Source organism: Marmota monax, unplaced genomic scaffold (assembly GCF_021218885.2).
Source record: "Marmota monax isolate L192 unplaced genomic scaffold, Marmota_monax_Labrador192_F-V1.1 WCK01_AAM20220418_F8-fsc00014, whole genome shotgun sequence".
Classification (NCBI taxonomy): domain Eukaryota; kingdom Metazoa; phylum Chordata; class Mammalia; order Rodentia; family Sciuridae; genus Marmota; species Marmota monax.
This window is the reverse complement of record NW_026695222.1, coordinates 34139827-34155364: the sequence shown is the minus strand read 5'-3', so window position 1 is coordinate 34155364 and position 15538 is coordinate 34139827. Positions and strand designations below refer to the sequence as shown.

Sequence of the window (15538 nt, the reverse complement as noted above, 5' to 3'; positions counted from 1 at the left end):
TGTCTCCATTGCCAGCTGGCATCACGCTGGCATCAGTTCATTCAGTGCTTACCAAGCACCTACAATGGTACCCGTCGCTGCCCCAGGTCTTTCAGTCCTCAAGGGCTGTGTGGCATGAACTTTCTATGCCTTTTGAGAGAACTTGCTCTCATCCCCTCCTCTCTCAGAGGTGAGAGAAAGTAAAGTATCTATTTTCATCCTTACTGATATTCATGCCACCAAGGCTGTGGACTCGAGCAACAGCCTTAAACACCAGCTGCAAGGCTGGGCACCAAACACAGATGACACAGGGTGAAGAACGTCTTCTTTGTAAGGCAGAAGTGCTCGAGCTGTTCCCTGGCAGTGGGGAAGAGGGAGGATGTGTTCATGGGGGTGTACAGTACTCCTTTCCCTGCTGTACAGAGCGACCCGGAGCTGGAAACACTTTGTCCCAGTACACAATCTGTGAGCGTTCTTCATCAGCAGGTGTGTGCTGGGGGGTGTGGATGAGGAGGAAGGGACTTTTGGAGTGGCTAATGGCTCCACCTGGAGTTCTGTAGCCTCCCAGGTATACTAAAATGAAGATGGCCAAGGTGACTCCACCCTTGGGCAGGGAGCAAGTGCAGGGAAACAGCTGTTAACAGGAACCACAATTTGTACATGAAAGAGTATTTATTGAAAACCTGGTTACTGACAGGAAGCTCCTGGCTGTTCTCTGGTTACTCTTGGCTCACAATTGGGAGTGTTACTTTCCCCCCCATTTTACTGCCCTGCAAACATTCCGTCCTAGGATAGGTAGATATTATATAAATATATATACATGTCTGTATAAGTATGGCCTATAGTAAAGAAAATATTATATAGTACAGTCTTCATTGGGTAGTACCTACCATGCCAGGGTATCAATACTGAATGCCACTGTGTTAACAGGTCCACGGGGAGAGGATGTGCATGTGGTTCACGTGCTGAAGCACCAGGGAAGCCCCATAGCACAGCTGTGGCCTTGGCTGACCCCAGCCAGCTCCCTGAAATCATGGCCAGTGGCAGAAACCACAGCACTAGGAAGGAGAGAAGGGAAGGCAAACTTCCTACAGTCTGGAGGCCAAAGGAAAACAAACTGGAGGGGCTGCAGTTCAAGCCAGTGGGAGATTTCTCCAGGAAGGAAAGATAAACGTAGGGGCAACCAGGGGGAATCCTGTGACCAGTCAGTCCTGACCTAGGCCTCAGCGGGGCTTTCCCTGCAGTGTTCCTGAAACTAAGAGGGCAGGACTTGGATTGGAGGTCTCTGCCTGGCCAGGAAGAGACGGAGAGCTTGTATGGAGGAACTTCCATCTGTTCTGATACCTTCATGGGCAAGAGAGATCTATAGCTCTGGAGGCCAGAGATGTTAGAGCCAAACCTCAGAAGCAGCAACATCTTGGCACCAGATGAGGCTAGAGTGAGCCCTCACGAAGAAGAAAAAGGAAAGGCACAAGGCCTATATTCAAATCCACCCAAAGGCAGCCACTCCAAGGCTCTCAACATGCCCGGATTACCTGTCCTCTGCAGGCAGCTTTTCCTGAGCCATCTCTGGCTCACATGGGATCCAGCCAAAAAGAGCAGCCTCAGGAAGGAAGGTGGGTGGCTGCTGTTAAACCCAGTTCAAGACAACAGTTTCTAGGCTGAAAGGCAGGGCACCTATCATTCATTCCTCATGGCCCAATCCCAGGCTTTGCGGTGATGGGAAGGCAAAGCACCCTGCCTCCATGACTCCTAGTAGGCAGGGACCAGGAAGAAGCTCTGTGTGGTCTGAGGTGGGTTTGAGGAGTGGCTGGCATTTACTGGCCACCACCATCACTGTAGTTTCTGTACAAGCAAAAGACAAGGCACCAGAGCTGAGTGTCTCTCCTGGGCCCAAATCCCTCCTGGGTACTGTGGTCTCTGGCTCCAGGCTCAGCCGTAATGATAGACAAAGTCATAGCTGCTGGGCTCCTTGGGGACTGGTGGCGGTGCTTCAGGAATCTGGATGTTTTCCAGGTCCAGGAGCCGCAGCTTCATTTCCATGCTCAGCAGGGTATCCAGGTCACTTTTGGTCAGCTCACTGGACATGTCCTTACCCAGAAGGGCACTGAGGCCATCAATCCAGATGCAGTACTGTGGGGAGCAAGTTGCAAAAATGTCACATGGTAGCCATGGGGGCACAAGAGATCCTGCCAGAGTCCCTGTTCTGATGGAACTTACCATGGTCCCCTTTGCATTGTTTAGAACAGGCAAAACTGGTCATAGCAAAGATAAAGTGGGAAGTGGTCACACTTTTAATTACTAATTCTGGTTTTTATGGAAGATTCACTGTTAAACTCCCTAAAATAATACTAAATGTGGCTTAAAAATAATTAATGAATAAAGCAAAATGAGACCTAAATCTGGAGCAACACCTACCTGAAGTTGGGTACAGATCTGTCATGATTATGGTGGTCAGTGAATGCTAGTCAGTCCCCAAAACTGGAGGCATATGGGGCAGAGGGTGTTAGGTGGATAAAATAGGACCCATACAGGAATATGGAAGTATCTCAGTTTTATTTTTTAAAAAAAGTAAATTAAAAAGATCCGTCAATAAGTGTTAAAAAGAAAGTAGTAAAGAGATTGAGCTGGAGGTGTCGAGATGGGAGGGAATAACTTACAGTTCTTCCCAACCTCCACCCTGAAGTCTGCTGTCTTCTCTGCTGCGGTTTTCCTGCCCTCCTGGCCTTGTTCACCTGGCTCCCCGCCTGCGCATCCTTCCTTTCCTCCCACCGAAACTCTACTGGCAGCTCAGACCCTACCAACTGTAGGTTCTTCTCAACACCTGGCCTCTGATTCTCACTGATGGCTCTCAGAGGTCACCAGGCACATAGGGTTTCAACTGCATCTACTCATTTAATGTCCAGCATCTTCCAGAGCTGTGGGTAGAAATGCAGGCCCCTTGTCAGAAGAACCAGATCCACTGGCTTCAAAGCCCAGGCTGGATCCATGATGACATGTGACTGGGAACCCTGAGTAGGGAGCACCTGTCAAGTCAAATTTTTATTGGGAACCACAGAAGAAATGAAAAGAGAATTTTTCTAGTCCCAGGTGAATAAGTTGTCCCTAGTTGGCCCCATGTTTCCAATATTTGGCTGTTGCTAAAGAATAACCTGGGAAGACCAGTACACAGTGAAAGGCCCACGGTGTGGCAAATTCTCAGCATCTGATGGACTGCATGATCTGCTAGGCCACCTGCTTTGAGATGGATGCTCCTGTTCTGCCCCTCCTCCACCCCGCTGCAGAGTCCCCGTGAGGGCTCTGCTGTTCCAGGCAGCAGCACACTGCTCACCTCATATTTATTAGGAGCGATGAAGTTTAAGGTCTCATCAGGGTCATATAGGATGGAGAAAGCCAGTTCCAACACCTCCTAAAGGAGAAAGGGTGTCAGTTACTTGGAACAACAGAATGGCCTTGGCTCTGCACATCAAGATCTTGGCCAAAGTCACCAAATGCATTGATTTAGTTGTGATATCCCCAAGGCCTGTAGGCATGCATACAGGTGTGGCTAGAGATAAGGCCCAGTGGTCATCAACTTTAACTCTTCACCTAACTCTTCTGCCTAAAATGTGGTAATACTTTTAAGATGGGACAAGTCATTTCAACACTCGGAACCCTTGCATGTCAGAGTCCTTGACTGTATGTTGCTTAAAACTTTTTTATTTTACATTAAAAATGACTGGTTTCCTCTTTCTATCATGCTGTAATTAGCACAGGGAAGTCTTAACAATTTTTTAAAAATTACCAAAAAACAAACTGCAGACAAAGACAATTTGAGCATCAATAAAATAACTGCAATGGACTGAATGAAACAAATATAAATTGCTTATATCCATGACTTCATAATAACACTAAAAAAACAAAACAAAATAGACAGAAAATTGGTTATTATTGAATGATAATAGGGCACTCACTGTCTTAAAAGTACGTACATAAGAAAAAAGAATCAAGCATGGATCTTCCTTTCTTACATGAACTGTACTCCTAGGGAACCAATACTAAATAAGGGCAAATTTCAGAGAAGTTCAGCTCATAAGTGAAAAAGGAATAACTACATTGGGATGTCCCTCGTTTGCAAATCTTAACTTATTAACGACGTGGGCACCAGCAGTGAGTCTGCTGATGTGGCCCAAAGGAGACACCAGACCTTAGGAGCCTCCTGACAGATCACAAGACAATCTGTGAGGGGTCTTGCCAGAAAAAGGACAAACGTGAACCAAATCAAACCTCTAGATCCCTCTACCAATTTACAGATCTGGGACAGAGGAGCAAGTTAAACTAGACCATAGGGAGACATTAAGCAAAATTCAGACTCTGGGAAACTACCAAACAAGCAACCTGATTTCTTCAACAAATAAACTAAAACAAGAAGAAAAAAAAAAGATGGAAAATACAGCAGGGGAACTTATGAATGAAAAAACTTAAAACAAAAAAAAAAAAGACTTATCATGATGTATAGACTTTGGATTCTGATTTAAATAAAATGGCTATTCTGGGCATGGTGGCACATGCCTGTGATCCCAGTGGCTTGGGAGGCTGAGGCAGGAGGATCATGAGTTCAAAGCCAGCCTTAGCAACAGTGAGGCACTAAACAACTCAGTGAGACCCTGTCTCTAAAGAAAATACAAAATAGGGCTGGAGATGTGGCTCAGTGGTCCAGTGCTCCTGAGTTCAATCCCTGGTACTGCCCCACCCTTCCCCTGCCAAAATGATTATGAAGGTGTGTGAGTACGCATCTAAACCTTTACATAAAGAAATTATGACATTTATAAGACAATTGGTGGACATCCCAACATGTAGAAAGTATTTGATTAAAACAACTACTTTTCCTGTTAGGTGTGATAATGGTGTTGGGTTATGTTAAAAGAGTGTTATGTTTTAGACATTCACAGATGAAATGATGTGACCCTAGGGGTTTTCTTCAAAGTCACAGGGAAATGGCCGAATGGGCCACAGTTGCTGAGGCTGGGTGAGGCATGGGGGTTCTATCTAATTTTTTGTATGTTCAAAATTCTTACTAGAACATTCAAAAATAACTTAAAGAGAGGGGAAGAGAGTGAGCATGCAGCTAAACAACACCCCCCACTAGCTGAACTCTGCAGGTATCACTGTGCAGGCTGCTCAGGACTGTCTTTCCACTCACCTTATTCTGTTTCAGAGCACTTTTCTCTTTCATGTGGGGACAATCTTTCCCAGTGACAATGGCCTTAATGTCTGCAACAGGAACTGATAAATGGTGGGAATTAGCATCTGGAAGCTGATGCTGCAGGCTGGTCAGTGCTTGCCTCAGGGCTGGAAGGGAAGCCCTGGGCAAAGTGCCAGGGAGCTGCAGATCCCAGACTTGAAGGGCTCTAGTGCCTCAGGAAGAGTGGCTGTGGACCATGGCCTTGCAGTGTTCCCTCCTCCTTGGTCACTTTCCATAGACCATGGTTTAGTGAGGCTGTCTCATTGGGCATCACTGCGGGGCTCCTGGTTTAATTCCCAAGGAGTGGGGCCTTGGACACTTCACAAAATGAAGGTGACAATGCCATCAGAACGAAGGTCAGTGGCAGCTGAAGACTGGGCTAACTGCCCACCAGCCATTCTTCACCACCCATGCAGACCTCTAGGAGGGTGACCATCATTACCATTTTACAGAAACACCCAAAGCAGAGGGGAGAGTTAACTTGTAATTAATCAGAATTAATCACTAATTAGGGGGAAAGCCAGGATCTAAATTCAGGCTGTCCAGCACCAGAGCTTTTTACAATCTACAGGGCATGTTCACATTTGTGACCTCATCAATTCCCCAAACAACCTGAGAGGTGGGCCAGGCAGGTGATCTCTGGCAGATAAGGAAACAGGTTCTGAGCGAGCTTGGGCCCAAGAACAGACACTCAAATAGCCAGGACTAGAATTCAGGTCTGCTGTCAAATCTAGCTACTACAACACATCAGCAGAGAAATGAACCTACTTTTCTCCTGCAGGGATTCAAATGTCACCTCTCCTTGAGGGTTGTCATCCAAGTCACCGTAGTGCAGGACCTTGTGGTTCAGTGCTAATCGGCAGTACCAGAACCGTTCTGGAATACAAGGAAACCAAGCCGGTGGACTGGGACAGTACTGGGAAAGGCCTGGGCCCACAAAAGACAGAAGGACGACTGGCCTGCCTGCTCCCTCCAGGGGCCACCAGGCAGTCTCCTCCTGGCCGCAGGGAGTCTGTGGGTGAGGACCAGCCTAGTGTTCCTGTCTCCTCACCTTGCCTTCGGCGATTCCCTATCTTTCGGAAGCTGCTGCCCTCACAGAGCCTGTTCAGGCGCTGCTGCTTGATCAGCTCAAGGATCTCAGGCTGGATCTTCTCCCTCAGCTCCCTAGGGTGGACACGCACTGAGTAAGGAGAAGGTCATGGGGATGTGGTGCTCCTGAGGGCACAGCTGGCAGCTGCCCCTTCCCTCCCAGGTTCCTCCAGGACAGCACTTACACAATCGGCGGGGACTGGAAGTCATCCTGACTCATCCTCTCAGACTGGCGCAGTCTTAGAATCTCAGAGTAGCTTAGGCTACGCAGTTTGCTCTTGAACTGATCCAAGGAGTTGGGTTTGGAGGGCAAAGCTCGTGTAATCTGCTCTCGGACGACCTGCATAACCTGAGAGGAAAGAAGGCAGCAACTCATGCCACTGCTCTGATAAAGGGACAGGCTCTCCTCAGCTCCTGAGTCCCGAGTCCTAGAGATACCTGCTGGGTGACTTTCTAAGGGACACCCTTTAGTGGCTACTCAGGTCAAGTGACAGATGGTTAGATGGAAGGCAAACACGGTGCCTGGCACACTGTGGTGTGCGGATGGTCTGGCTGCCCCACTGGGTGTGCGGATGGTCTCACTGAGGATGGGAAAGCTGTGGGGAAGAAGAATAGGGCACAACGCAGCAGTGGCTGGTGCTGGGTGGTGGAATTATAGGTGACGTTTTCTTCTTTATACTTTTCTATTTTTTAAATGAGATGATTAACTTTAAAATCCTCAGCTCCTAGAGTGTCAGCATGCAAGGGCCTGGCACAGTGCTCTACAGAGTGGGCACCCCGAAAGCACCAAGGGACGATTATCAATTAAAACCCATGATGCACAGAGGATGCCTGTGGCCTCCTGACATCTCTCAACATCGGCAGTTCAACAGCAACCACACGCAGTGCACGATAAGCCACAGCTATTCTGCTATGCTAATTTTCCTGCCCCCAGCCAAGGGAGATAGGAGGGGCAGGTGCTGGCTTCATTGGGCAAATGAGGGCCTTGGGCACCAAGACTCCCACTCAAGGTCACAGAGGAAGTCACAACCAGATGAGACCCAGGCTCTCCAACACCTCAGTGTTGTGACTCAGCACTGCAGACAAAGCTGGTTTTCTCTCTCAGGGGTTCCCCAGGCACTGGCCAGCTGTCAGAGACCGCTGAGTGATAATCTTGCATGGGCCTCAGAGCAGCTTGGTGACACTGACCTTGTTGAAGTCCTCTGCTGTTGCCCTCATCTCTTTCCAGGTCTTGTTCAACAGCTGGATGCAGATTCCAAAGAGCTCTTCAAATGCTCGGTCATGAGTAAAGAACATCGGGTGGTAGTCATTGCGCCCTTCGTTTGCTGCAGGAGGAGAGTAACAAAGGCCGAAGGCTCTGTCCATGGGGCCTGGGAGCTCACATCCAGAAGCTTTGGTTCTCTGCACCAAAGTTCCAAAGAACCAGAGCAGACCAAGAACCAGGGCTGCCAGGGAGCACGGGTGGGCCTTCCTCCCTCCCTAGCTTTCTTCTCCAGGCTGCTTTTCCTGGTTTCCTCTACCCTGTTAGGGCCCAGCTACCTCTGACACACAGTGCTGCACCTTCTGATTCCACCTCAAATTACCAGCTTAAATAAAGCAATGACCATGATTCCCACAAAGATAAGACGGATGACCAGCTCAGGTAGTAATTTAAAAAACCCCAAGGTTGTCCAGGCCACTGACATCTAATTGTTGATAACCTGCAGTCTCAAAAGGCTCCTGGCAACAACACTGGCTAAAGGAGGAGAGGAAGCTGCAGAGACTTACGCAGTTCCCCAACCTGCAGGATTTCACAGAGCATTTTGGTGAGCTCGATGGCACTACGGCCAAATGGGCATTCATGTTTGTCTTCTCGGCTGCTGTTCTCCAAGACAATCTGTGGGGAAGACACAAAGGAGGATTAGGGAGGTGAGGGAGGAAGACAAGAGATGGGCACTGGGAGGAAGGCTAACTCCTGCCACCTTTACCCGGATGTAGGTGTCCTGGTGGACTTTAGCCAAGTACAGCATGTTGTCCAAGGCCAGCATTCCAGGAGGAGTCTGGGTAAAGTCCAAGGCTGGGTTGATATGGTTCTGGAGAAACAGAGACAACTGATCTAAGACTCAGTAGTGCTCCCATGTGTGCAAAGACCTTAAGGGAAGCCCTATGCCCTCCCTCTGTCTGCTGCCAGCACCTCATGCTTTCTACCTTGGTCCTAGCTCTTTTTGCATTCCCATCTCTGTGACTGAACTGGGAGCTCTCAAGAGAGCTGGACTGTGGCTGCCTCATCATGCATCCCAGGGCCTAGCTGCTGCCAGGCACTGAGCAGGTGTGCAGCAAATCCATAAACCAACTCCACCCTACAGTCATATTCTACCATAAAATTGTCATGATAGCTTTGCAAAGAACCTAGCTGTTTAGGGGACAGGTCCCCATTCTACTCACTGTGGCGGACCTCCTGGGCCCGCCCCCTGATGAATGTGTTTCACGGGGCCAAATGTTGCACAAAAACTTGCAAACTTGCTACTACCAAAGCAAACCAAACATCAAGACCCAAGGCTACCATTATGAAGGAAGAGTTATCAGCCTGTCTAGATGGACCTTCTGACTTCCTGTCAGAGGGGAAAGCCTACCATCCTCTATTCTTTACTTACAGTAAATCCCAACATTTTGTAGTCCTTGGTGTACATGGCTTTGCGTTTTTCAGTCCCACTCCCAGGAACATTGCTAGGGTCAGATTCAGCATCAAACGCAATCCTCCTTAGTTCAAATATAATATCTCTTTGAGCCTGACAGGTGAAGAGACAATCAGCAAGTGAGTCAGTCAGCCAAGGGAAGGAAGAAGGGAAGAGTGGGGCAGGCTATCCAGAGCCAAACTCTGGCCCCAATCAGTCTCTTGGGAGGCACTGCCTCTACCCCAGCAGAAATAGGCAAGGCCCAGAGACTCCCTTAGTAGGCAAACACCACACTACTTTTCAGGGAAGATAAAGACCACACACAGTACCTGGCACAGACCAAAGGGATGCACAGCAGGGGTAAGAAAACAGCACTTCTAAGCAGGAAGGCACTATCCCACTTAGCACCTGCCTGGTCATTAGGGTCCATCTTGGTCATCATCCTTTCTTCCAGAAGGTTAAAGGTCAGGACTTGAAGGACATAGAGCTGATGTGCCATCTCTGTTTTGATTGGGCGGTTCCCTCGGATCACATGCTAGAAAAGGCAAAGGCAGAGAGCAGGGGGCTGAACTGTCTCTCTTTTTGAAGAAGTGCCATAGACGTGCTGGTGAAAACAGTGCACCGCAGGGAATGAGCTTCCTCCACACCCAGGGACTGCGTGTTCTGGAAGGAGGCACAGTGTGAAAGGGCTGGAGTCAGGCACCTGAGCCACATGGGCCAGGCTGAGGGAGGCTGAGGGCGCCCGCCCTTCCTCTGTACTCCGTCCACGGCGAAGTGGAATGGAGGGCAGAGCTGCACCTGCTTCAACTGTGCCTGCCATGGGGCCACCCATCAAGGTTAGAAGATGGGGCCTCAGGGCTGGACCCTACTAAGTCCAGGGCAACAGACAGGTCATGGAAAAAGGGTCACTTTTTCCTTAAAAAATAAATGTTTCCATGGCTTCACCCAGTAGAGAAGCTTTAGGAAGATCACTTTCTTCAAATGCTATTGAGACTCTTCACAAATGAGGAGCATCCACCTTTGTCCAACTCCTTACACTGCCTGTCCCCTCCTTTCTCTCTCACACCTGTGCCCCTCTGTCCATTATCTGTGTATGTCCTGCTCCTGTATCCCCCATCAGGTCCTTTGTCCTCCTCTGTCCTCCCCCTTGGTGGCCCCACCCTCCCCTCATCGCCTCTCGCTTTGATCCCATGCCCGCCCCACTTCAGGTGCCCTCATTCTGTCTGCCCATCTTTCTCTCCCAGGTGTGTCTGCCTGTCTGCCTCTCAGCGTCCTGTTCGCCAACCATGAAACCCTCCCTTTCCTCCTGGCTCCCTGTACCTTCCCCACTCCCCCCCTCTGTCTCATCCACCGTCCTGAATCCTGTCACTGGGGTTCTTTCTGGTTCACATGAGCCTCTGTCAAGTTTCCCACATCCCTCTGCTGCGTCTTCAGGGTCTCTTCTCAGCAGCCCTGTCTCCAGAGCTGTGCTGTCCAAAGTGCTGGTTATTTATATTTAAATCAGTTAAAACCTATTTAGATTAACAATTCTTTGTCTCCCCAGCCACTGTGGCTAGTGGCTGCCGGGCAGGAAGCTCTCTCCTACCGCCCCTTCTCCTGAGGTCTCTAACTCTAGACACCTATCTTTCCAAGCTCCCTCAGCCTTAGGTCAGTTCTCTGTAGAGCTTGCTCTGGCTCTAGATTAATCTCCATAGACCTCTGCAGTCCAACTATGGCCACTAGGCAACAAGTGGCCATCGAACACCTGACAGGTAGCTAGTCCAAGCCAGTGTGTTGTGTCAAATGAGTACCACAACTTGAAAACTTAGTATGAAAAAAATGTAAAATATGTCATTAATAATGGTTTATATTCATTACATGTTGAAATGATGTTTGGGGTATCTTAGGTTAAATAAACTATATCATTAAGCTTAATTTCCCCTATTCCTTTCTTCTTTGCCAAACTGGGATCAAACAGGGTCTTGAAAATAGTAGGCAAGTGCTCACCACTAAGCTATATCCCCAGCTCTTTTTAAATTCTTTCATTTTGAGACAGGGTCTCCCTAAGTTGCCTAGGCTGGCCTTGAACTTGTGATCCTCCTGTCTTAGCCTCCAAGTGACTGGGATTTATAGGCATATGCCACTATACTCAGTTTTCCTTACTCCATTTCTGGGGGCAGTGGGGTGGGGGGGACTGGGAATTGAACCCAGGGGCACTTAACCACTGAGCCACATCTGCAGCTCGTTTTTAAGTTATTTATTTATTTTTATTATTTATTTTGAGACAAGATTTTGCTAAGTTGCTTAGGGCCTCACTAAGTTGCTGAGGCTGGCTTTCAATCTGTGATCCTCCTGTCTCGGCCTCCTGGGCCACTGGGAATATAGGTGTGCTCCACTGTGCATGGCATCCCTTACTCCTTTTTTAATGTTGTAACCAAAACATTTAAAATTAAATATGTGGATAAACTTTATTTCCACCAGCTGGGCTGCTCTAGACCTCTTCCCTAGCTGTGACTCTGTGCTTTCTTCCTCATCTAGATGGTGCTACCCAGTAGAGTTGCCATAAGCAGAGTATGAGTATTTAAATTTAATTGAAATTAAAATTGCACATTCATTTCCCAGCCACACTAGACTCATTTCAAGTGCCAAGTGGCTACCATTTTGGACAGCACTTCCATAAACTAGAGCAGGTGCCAATGCAGTTGAGCCAAGTCTTGCCTCACCCTCCCTCTGAACTGGGGACTCCTTCTAGCCCTCTGTCTCCCCAGAATGCCTGTGCCCAAGCTGACTCCTTCTCTGCTCTCATGGCCTGGACTCTCTGCCCTGCCTCCGCCATTTCTTACCCCCTCCACGCCTCTTCTGCTCACTGAACCGTTTCTTTACTGTTCCCTCTTGCTACTACCCTGATTTCTCCGGCTCTTGGTTTTCATTCACTTTAATCCCCTTTCTCAAACTAAAGAGACACCATGATGGAAAGGTGGTTAATTACTCTAGCCAGTGAAGGCCTGGGGAAGTACAGCTGTAGCTTTGGAGGTCTTGCCTGAAGCCTTACTCCACTGCCAACCATCTAAATCCCTGGGCTTCAGTGAGCATGCATTAACCATTTCCTGGCAGGTCATTTAAGTCCTGATGCTGAATCATCTTCTGTAGTAGAATTTTTGCTTGTTCACAAGATTTGTCCAGAAATGAGCTGATTTTCTAAGCCTATTCAGGAAAAGAAGTCTCAAACATAATTAAATTTCCCTGGAGGGGCACCCTCAACCCCACATGAAGATGAGGGTGCCTGCAGAGCTGCTCAGAAGTGTTGCCAGCCATGCATGAGTACCTGTGCACTCCCAGTCACTTGGGGGCTGCATTCAGTATTAGCTGGAGCCCTTCCTCCTGGGCTGGTGGCTGGGCTTTGACTACTACGGAGTAGACAGCAGGGAGGAGCAAGTTCTGCAAGGTGAAGCTTGTAGACTACAAGTTCAAAACAGCTGACCACTCCTCTTCATAGGTGCTCAGGGCTTACTTCCTGAATTCCATCACCCTTGCATCCTGTTCTGCCCATAGAGTGGAGGCTTACCAAGTGCCAGGCACCCTGCTTAGCACGTGTATGTCTGTGTCTATGTGTGCACACGCGCATCTCATTTAGTCCTTGCATCCAGATGAACAAATTAAAGCCCAGAGAAGTGAAGTGAACTGTTCAAGATCAAAGCAGACTGGAAAATCACAGAGCAGGGGCTGATCAACTCCAAAGTCCACGTTCAGCATTTTTTTTTTTAACACTTGACTCCTGAGTTTTCCTTATTCCCTTCACTGTGGTCTCTTGTTTTTGACAACTAATAGAATTGTTTCCTTTTAATCTAGATCCCTGGCTCTCCTTCCCAGCTCCCGGCTCCCCTACTACCCACTCTGTCCTCCTGCACCTGATATCACCACCACAGTTAACAGCACAGGACCCTCCTTCCAGCACCCTGCCTGGCAATTCCTTCTCTCCTCTCCTCTCTTCTTCCCCCCTCAGGAAACAACACATCTCTTTCTTGTGGTCTTTCTAAAATGCAAACCGGCTCTCTTGCCACTGAGTAAATCCCCTCAATTGTCCCTAGACTAAGGCTTTCCTTGATCTGGTCCCTATGCTGCTTGCCCTCGCCTGCGCTCAGTCACACAGTGCGTGATTACAGCTGGAATCCTGTTCTTCCTGGTGTGCCTACTTGTCCTCCAGGGCTTACCCAAAGACACTCCTCTAAAGGCTTCCTGACACGCTGAATCTAGGTGAGGATTCATTGCTTCTGTTGTCCTCTCCAAGACCACAAATCTCTATAGAACCACTGACCACATGATGCTACCATCACTGTTTTTCCTACTGACCAAAGATCTTTGAGAGCATGCACTCTTATTCATCTCATCAGTGCCCTACATGATTCAGGCTTATAATCAGTGTGAATTGCTTTCCTCTTTTTTTTTTTTTTCTTTCTTTTGTGGGGATTGAACCCAGGGCTGGCTGCTCTACCACTAAGCTACATCCCCAGATCTTTTCATTTTGAGACAGGGTCTCAGTAAGTTGCCCAGGCTGGTCTTAAACTTGCAAACTTTCTGTCTTGGCCTCCCAAGTCACTGGGACTCTAGGTGTGTGCCACCACACCCAATTATTGTGCCTATTTTAACATATGCTATCTGATGAACATTCTGGAGTTGTAACAAGTAGTCAAGCAATAGAGCTGGCCTTAGTCTCTTGAAGTGCTGGAATTCCTGGTGGGATGGCTTCCCAGAGACAACTCTGCTTACAGAGGATTATATGAAAATCTTAACAGTTTAAGAACAGTGTAGTGGGCTGGGGATGTAGCTCAGTGGTAGAGTGCTTGCCTAGCATGCATAAGGCCCTAGGTTTGATCCCCAGCATGATAGAAAAAAGTGTTACGGTTTAGATATTAAGTGTTTCCCAGAAGCCCAAGTATGAGACAATGAAAAGAAGTTTAGAGGTGAAATGATTGGGTTATGAGTGTTTTAACGGGATCAGTACAATAGTCTCCAGATGCGGATTAAGTGGATGATAACTGTAGGCAGGTAGGGTGTGGCTGGAGAGGTGGCTCCCTGGAGGTATGCCTTTGGGATATACATTTTGTCCTTGCTGAGCTGCGTGCTCTCTCTCTGCTTCCCTCTCTGCTTCCGGATGTGATATGCTGAACTTCTTTCCTCTGCTACATCCTTCCACCATGATTTCTGCCACACCTTGAGCCTCTGGGGATGGAGTGGGCTGTCTAGGAACAAGACCTCCGAAACTGTGAGTCCCCAAATAAACTTTTCTTCCTTTAAAATTGTTCTTGTCAGGTCTTTTGGTCAGAGCAGCAAAAAAGATGATGAAAACAAAAGGTTTAATATCTATTAAGTTCCCTCTGTGTACCCTGATATGCAACAGTGATTTTTAATAATAATAATAATAACTATAATGATAGTTATAATTGCTATTAATAGTAACAAAATGTGTTTAGGGACTTACATTCAGGATTATGGATCGAAGGTGCTTCTGTGCAAATGCATTGGCCATATCCTGTGGGAAAAAATAAGCAAATGTAAGGAAAGATAGCATGCACACATGTGTGATTAGTAACCAGAGGAAGGTGATATCAGTTCTTCTTTTCCCTTTCTTAAAGTTTTCTCCCCTTTCCAACAAAAAGTGGGTGAGAAGAAAATCTATTGACCATCAAATGTATCTTACACTCTATCAAGAACCACCCTCCCTTTTTAATGAGTGCAAATCAATTCAAATAGAATTTTCCACCTAATGGCACAATCAACCACATGTCTTCACAGAAGGACATGGACGATGAGACACTGTGTTACAAGGATGCTGGGCAAGAGACATTGCGCAGAGCACGAGCAGCATGACGGTTCCCAAACTACAGGCATCATTGCAGGCCACTGCCCAGGCTGGACAGGACTCTGCAGAAGCACTGACTCCAGACTGAGCAAAAGGCTAGCCCCAGCCCCTCCTCCAGATCCCCAACAGTCAGGGCTGGGGATGGGTGCCCCAAAACAGACAGTAACCCCATCGCTTCTCTCTTACTTAGAGAGCAATGTTCATTTACCTTTTAAAAAAATTATTATATTTGGCTTAGATTTTGACAGTGATGATTTGCTTATTTTGCATGCCCAGGAAATAAAGTATCCTACACAAATGAACCTTCCAGGGAGCAAAATCTTAAGGGTTTATTATTTTACCATTCTCATGCAAATCTTTAAGAATATATACATTCTTTATTCTGAAGAGACTACAATGGTTATAATTTAATCTTTGCCAAGGACTCGGCTTCATCAAAAAGAACAGTGATTATTCTGTTATGACATTGTATCACCCTGAAGAGCTATTGAAATGTGAAGCTATTTTCCCCTAAACAAAATGGTCCCAGATTACAATGCTTTTAATTTTCCTGACAGCTTTTCACAATAGTGCCCTCTCCTCCTTCCAATGTCAGCCATCACTTCTTCCCAATGTTAATTAGTATGATTTCACTTTCTAAGCTGCTGCCTTCAGTTAATTTCATAGATAATTCTAAGTCAATGAGCCTGAAGGAGATGAACACCTCTCCTGTGGTATAGTATCTATGATCTCTGTCATTTTCCCTCAAGCTGA

General features: G+C 47.4%; 1 protein-coding gene across 2 annotated transcripts in view; it reads right to left on the bottom strand.

Annotated features, from left to right (window-relative positions):
* Positions 1 to 632: 632 nt before the first annotated feature.
* Elmo2 (engulfment and cell motility 2) overlaps positions 633 to 15538 on the bottom strand; it is a 39443-nt gene continuing 24537 nt past the window's right edge. For both annotated transcript variants that reach the window (XM_046433421.2, XM_046433422.2), the window contains 12 exons: positions 14405 to 14455; positions 9359 to 9481; positions 8926 to 9060; positions 8260 to 8364; positions 8060 to 8168; positions 7481 to 7617; positions 6478 to 6641; positions 6255 to 6367; positions 5972 to 6079; positions 5162 to 5244; positions 3311 to 3388; positions 633 to 2112 (listed from right to left, as the gene is read on the bottom strand). In XM_046433421.2, coding sequence (XP_046289377.1) covers positions 1912 to 2112; positions 3311 to 3388; positions 5162 to 5244; positions 5972 to 6079; positions 6255 to 6367; positions 6478 to 6641; positions 7481 to 7617; positions 8060 to 8168; positions 8260 to 8364; positions 8926 to 9060; positions 9359 to 9481; positions 14405 to 14455 — 1407 coding nt within the window. In that variant the 3' untranslated portion in view covers positions 633 to 1911. The remainder of the gene's footprint in view (positions 2113 to 3310; positions 3389 to 5161; positions 5245 to 5971; positions 6080 to 6254; positions 6368 to 6477; positions 6642 to 7480; positions 7618 to 8059; positions 8169 to 8259; positions 8365 to 8925; positions 9061 to 9358; positions 9482 to 14404; positions 14456 to 15538) is intronic.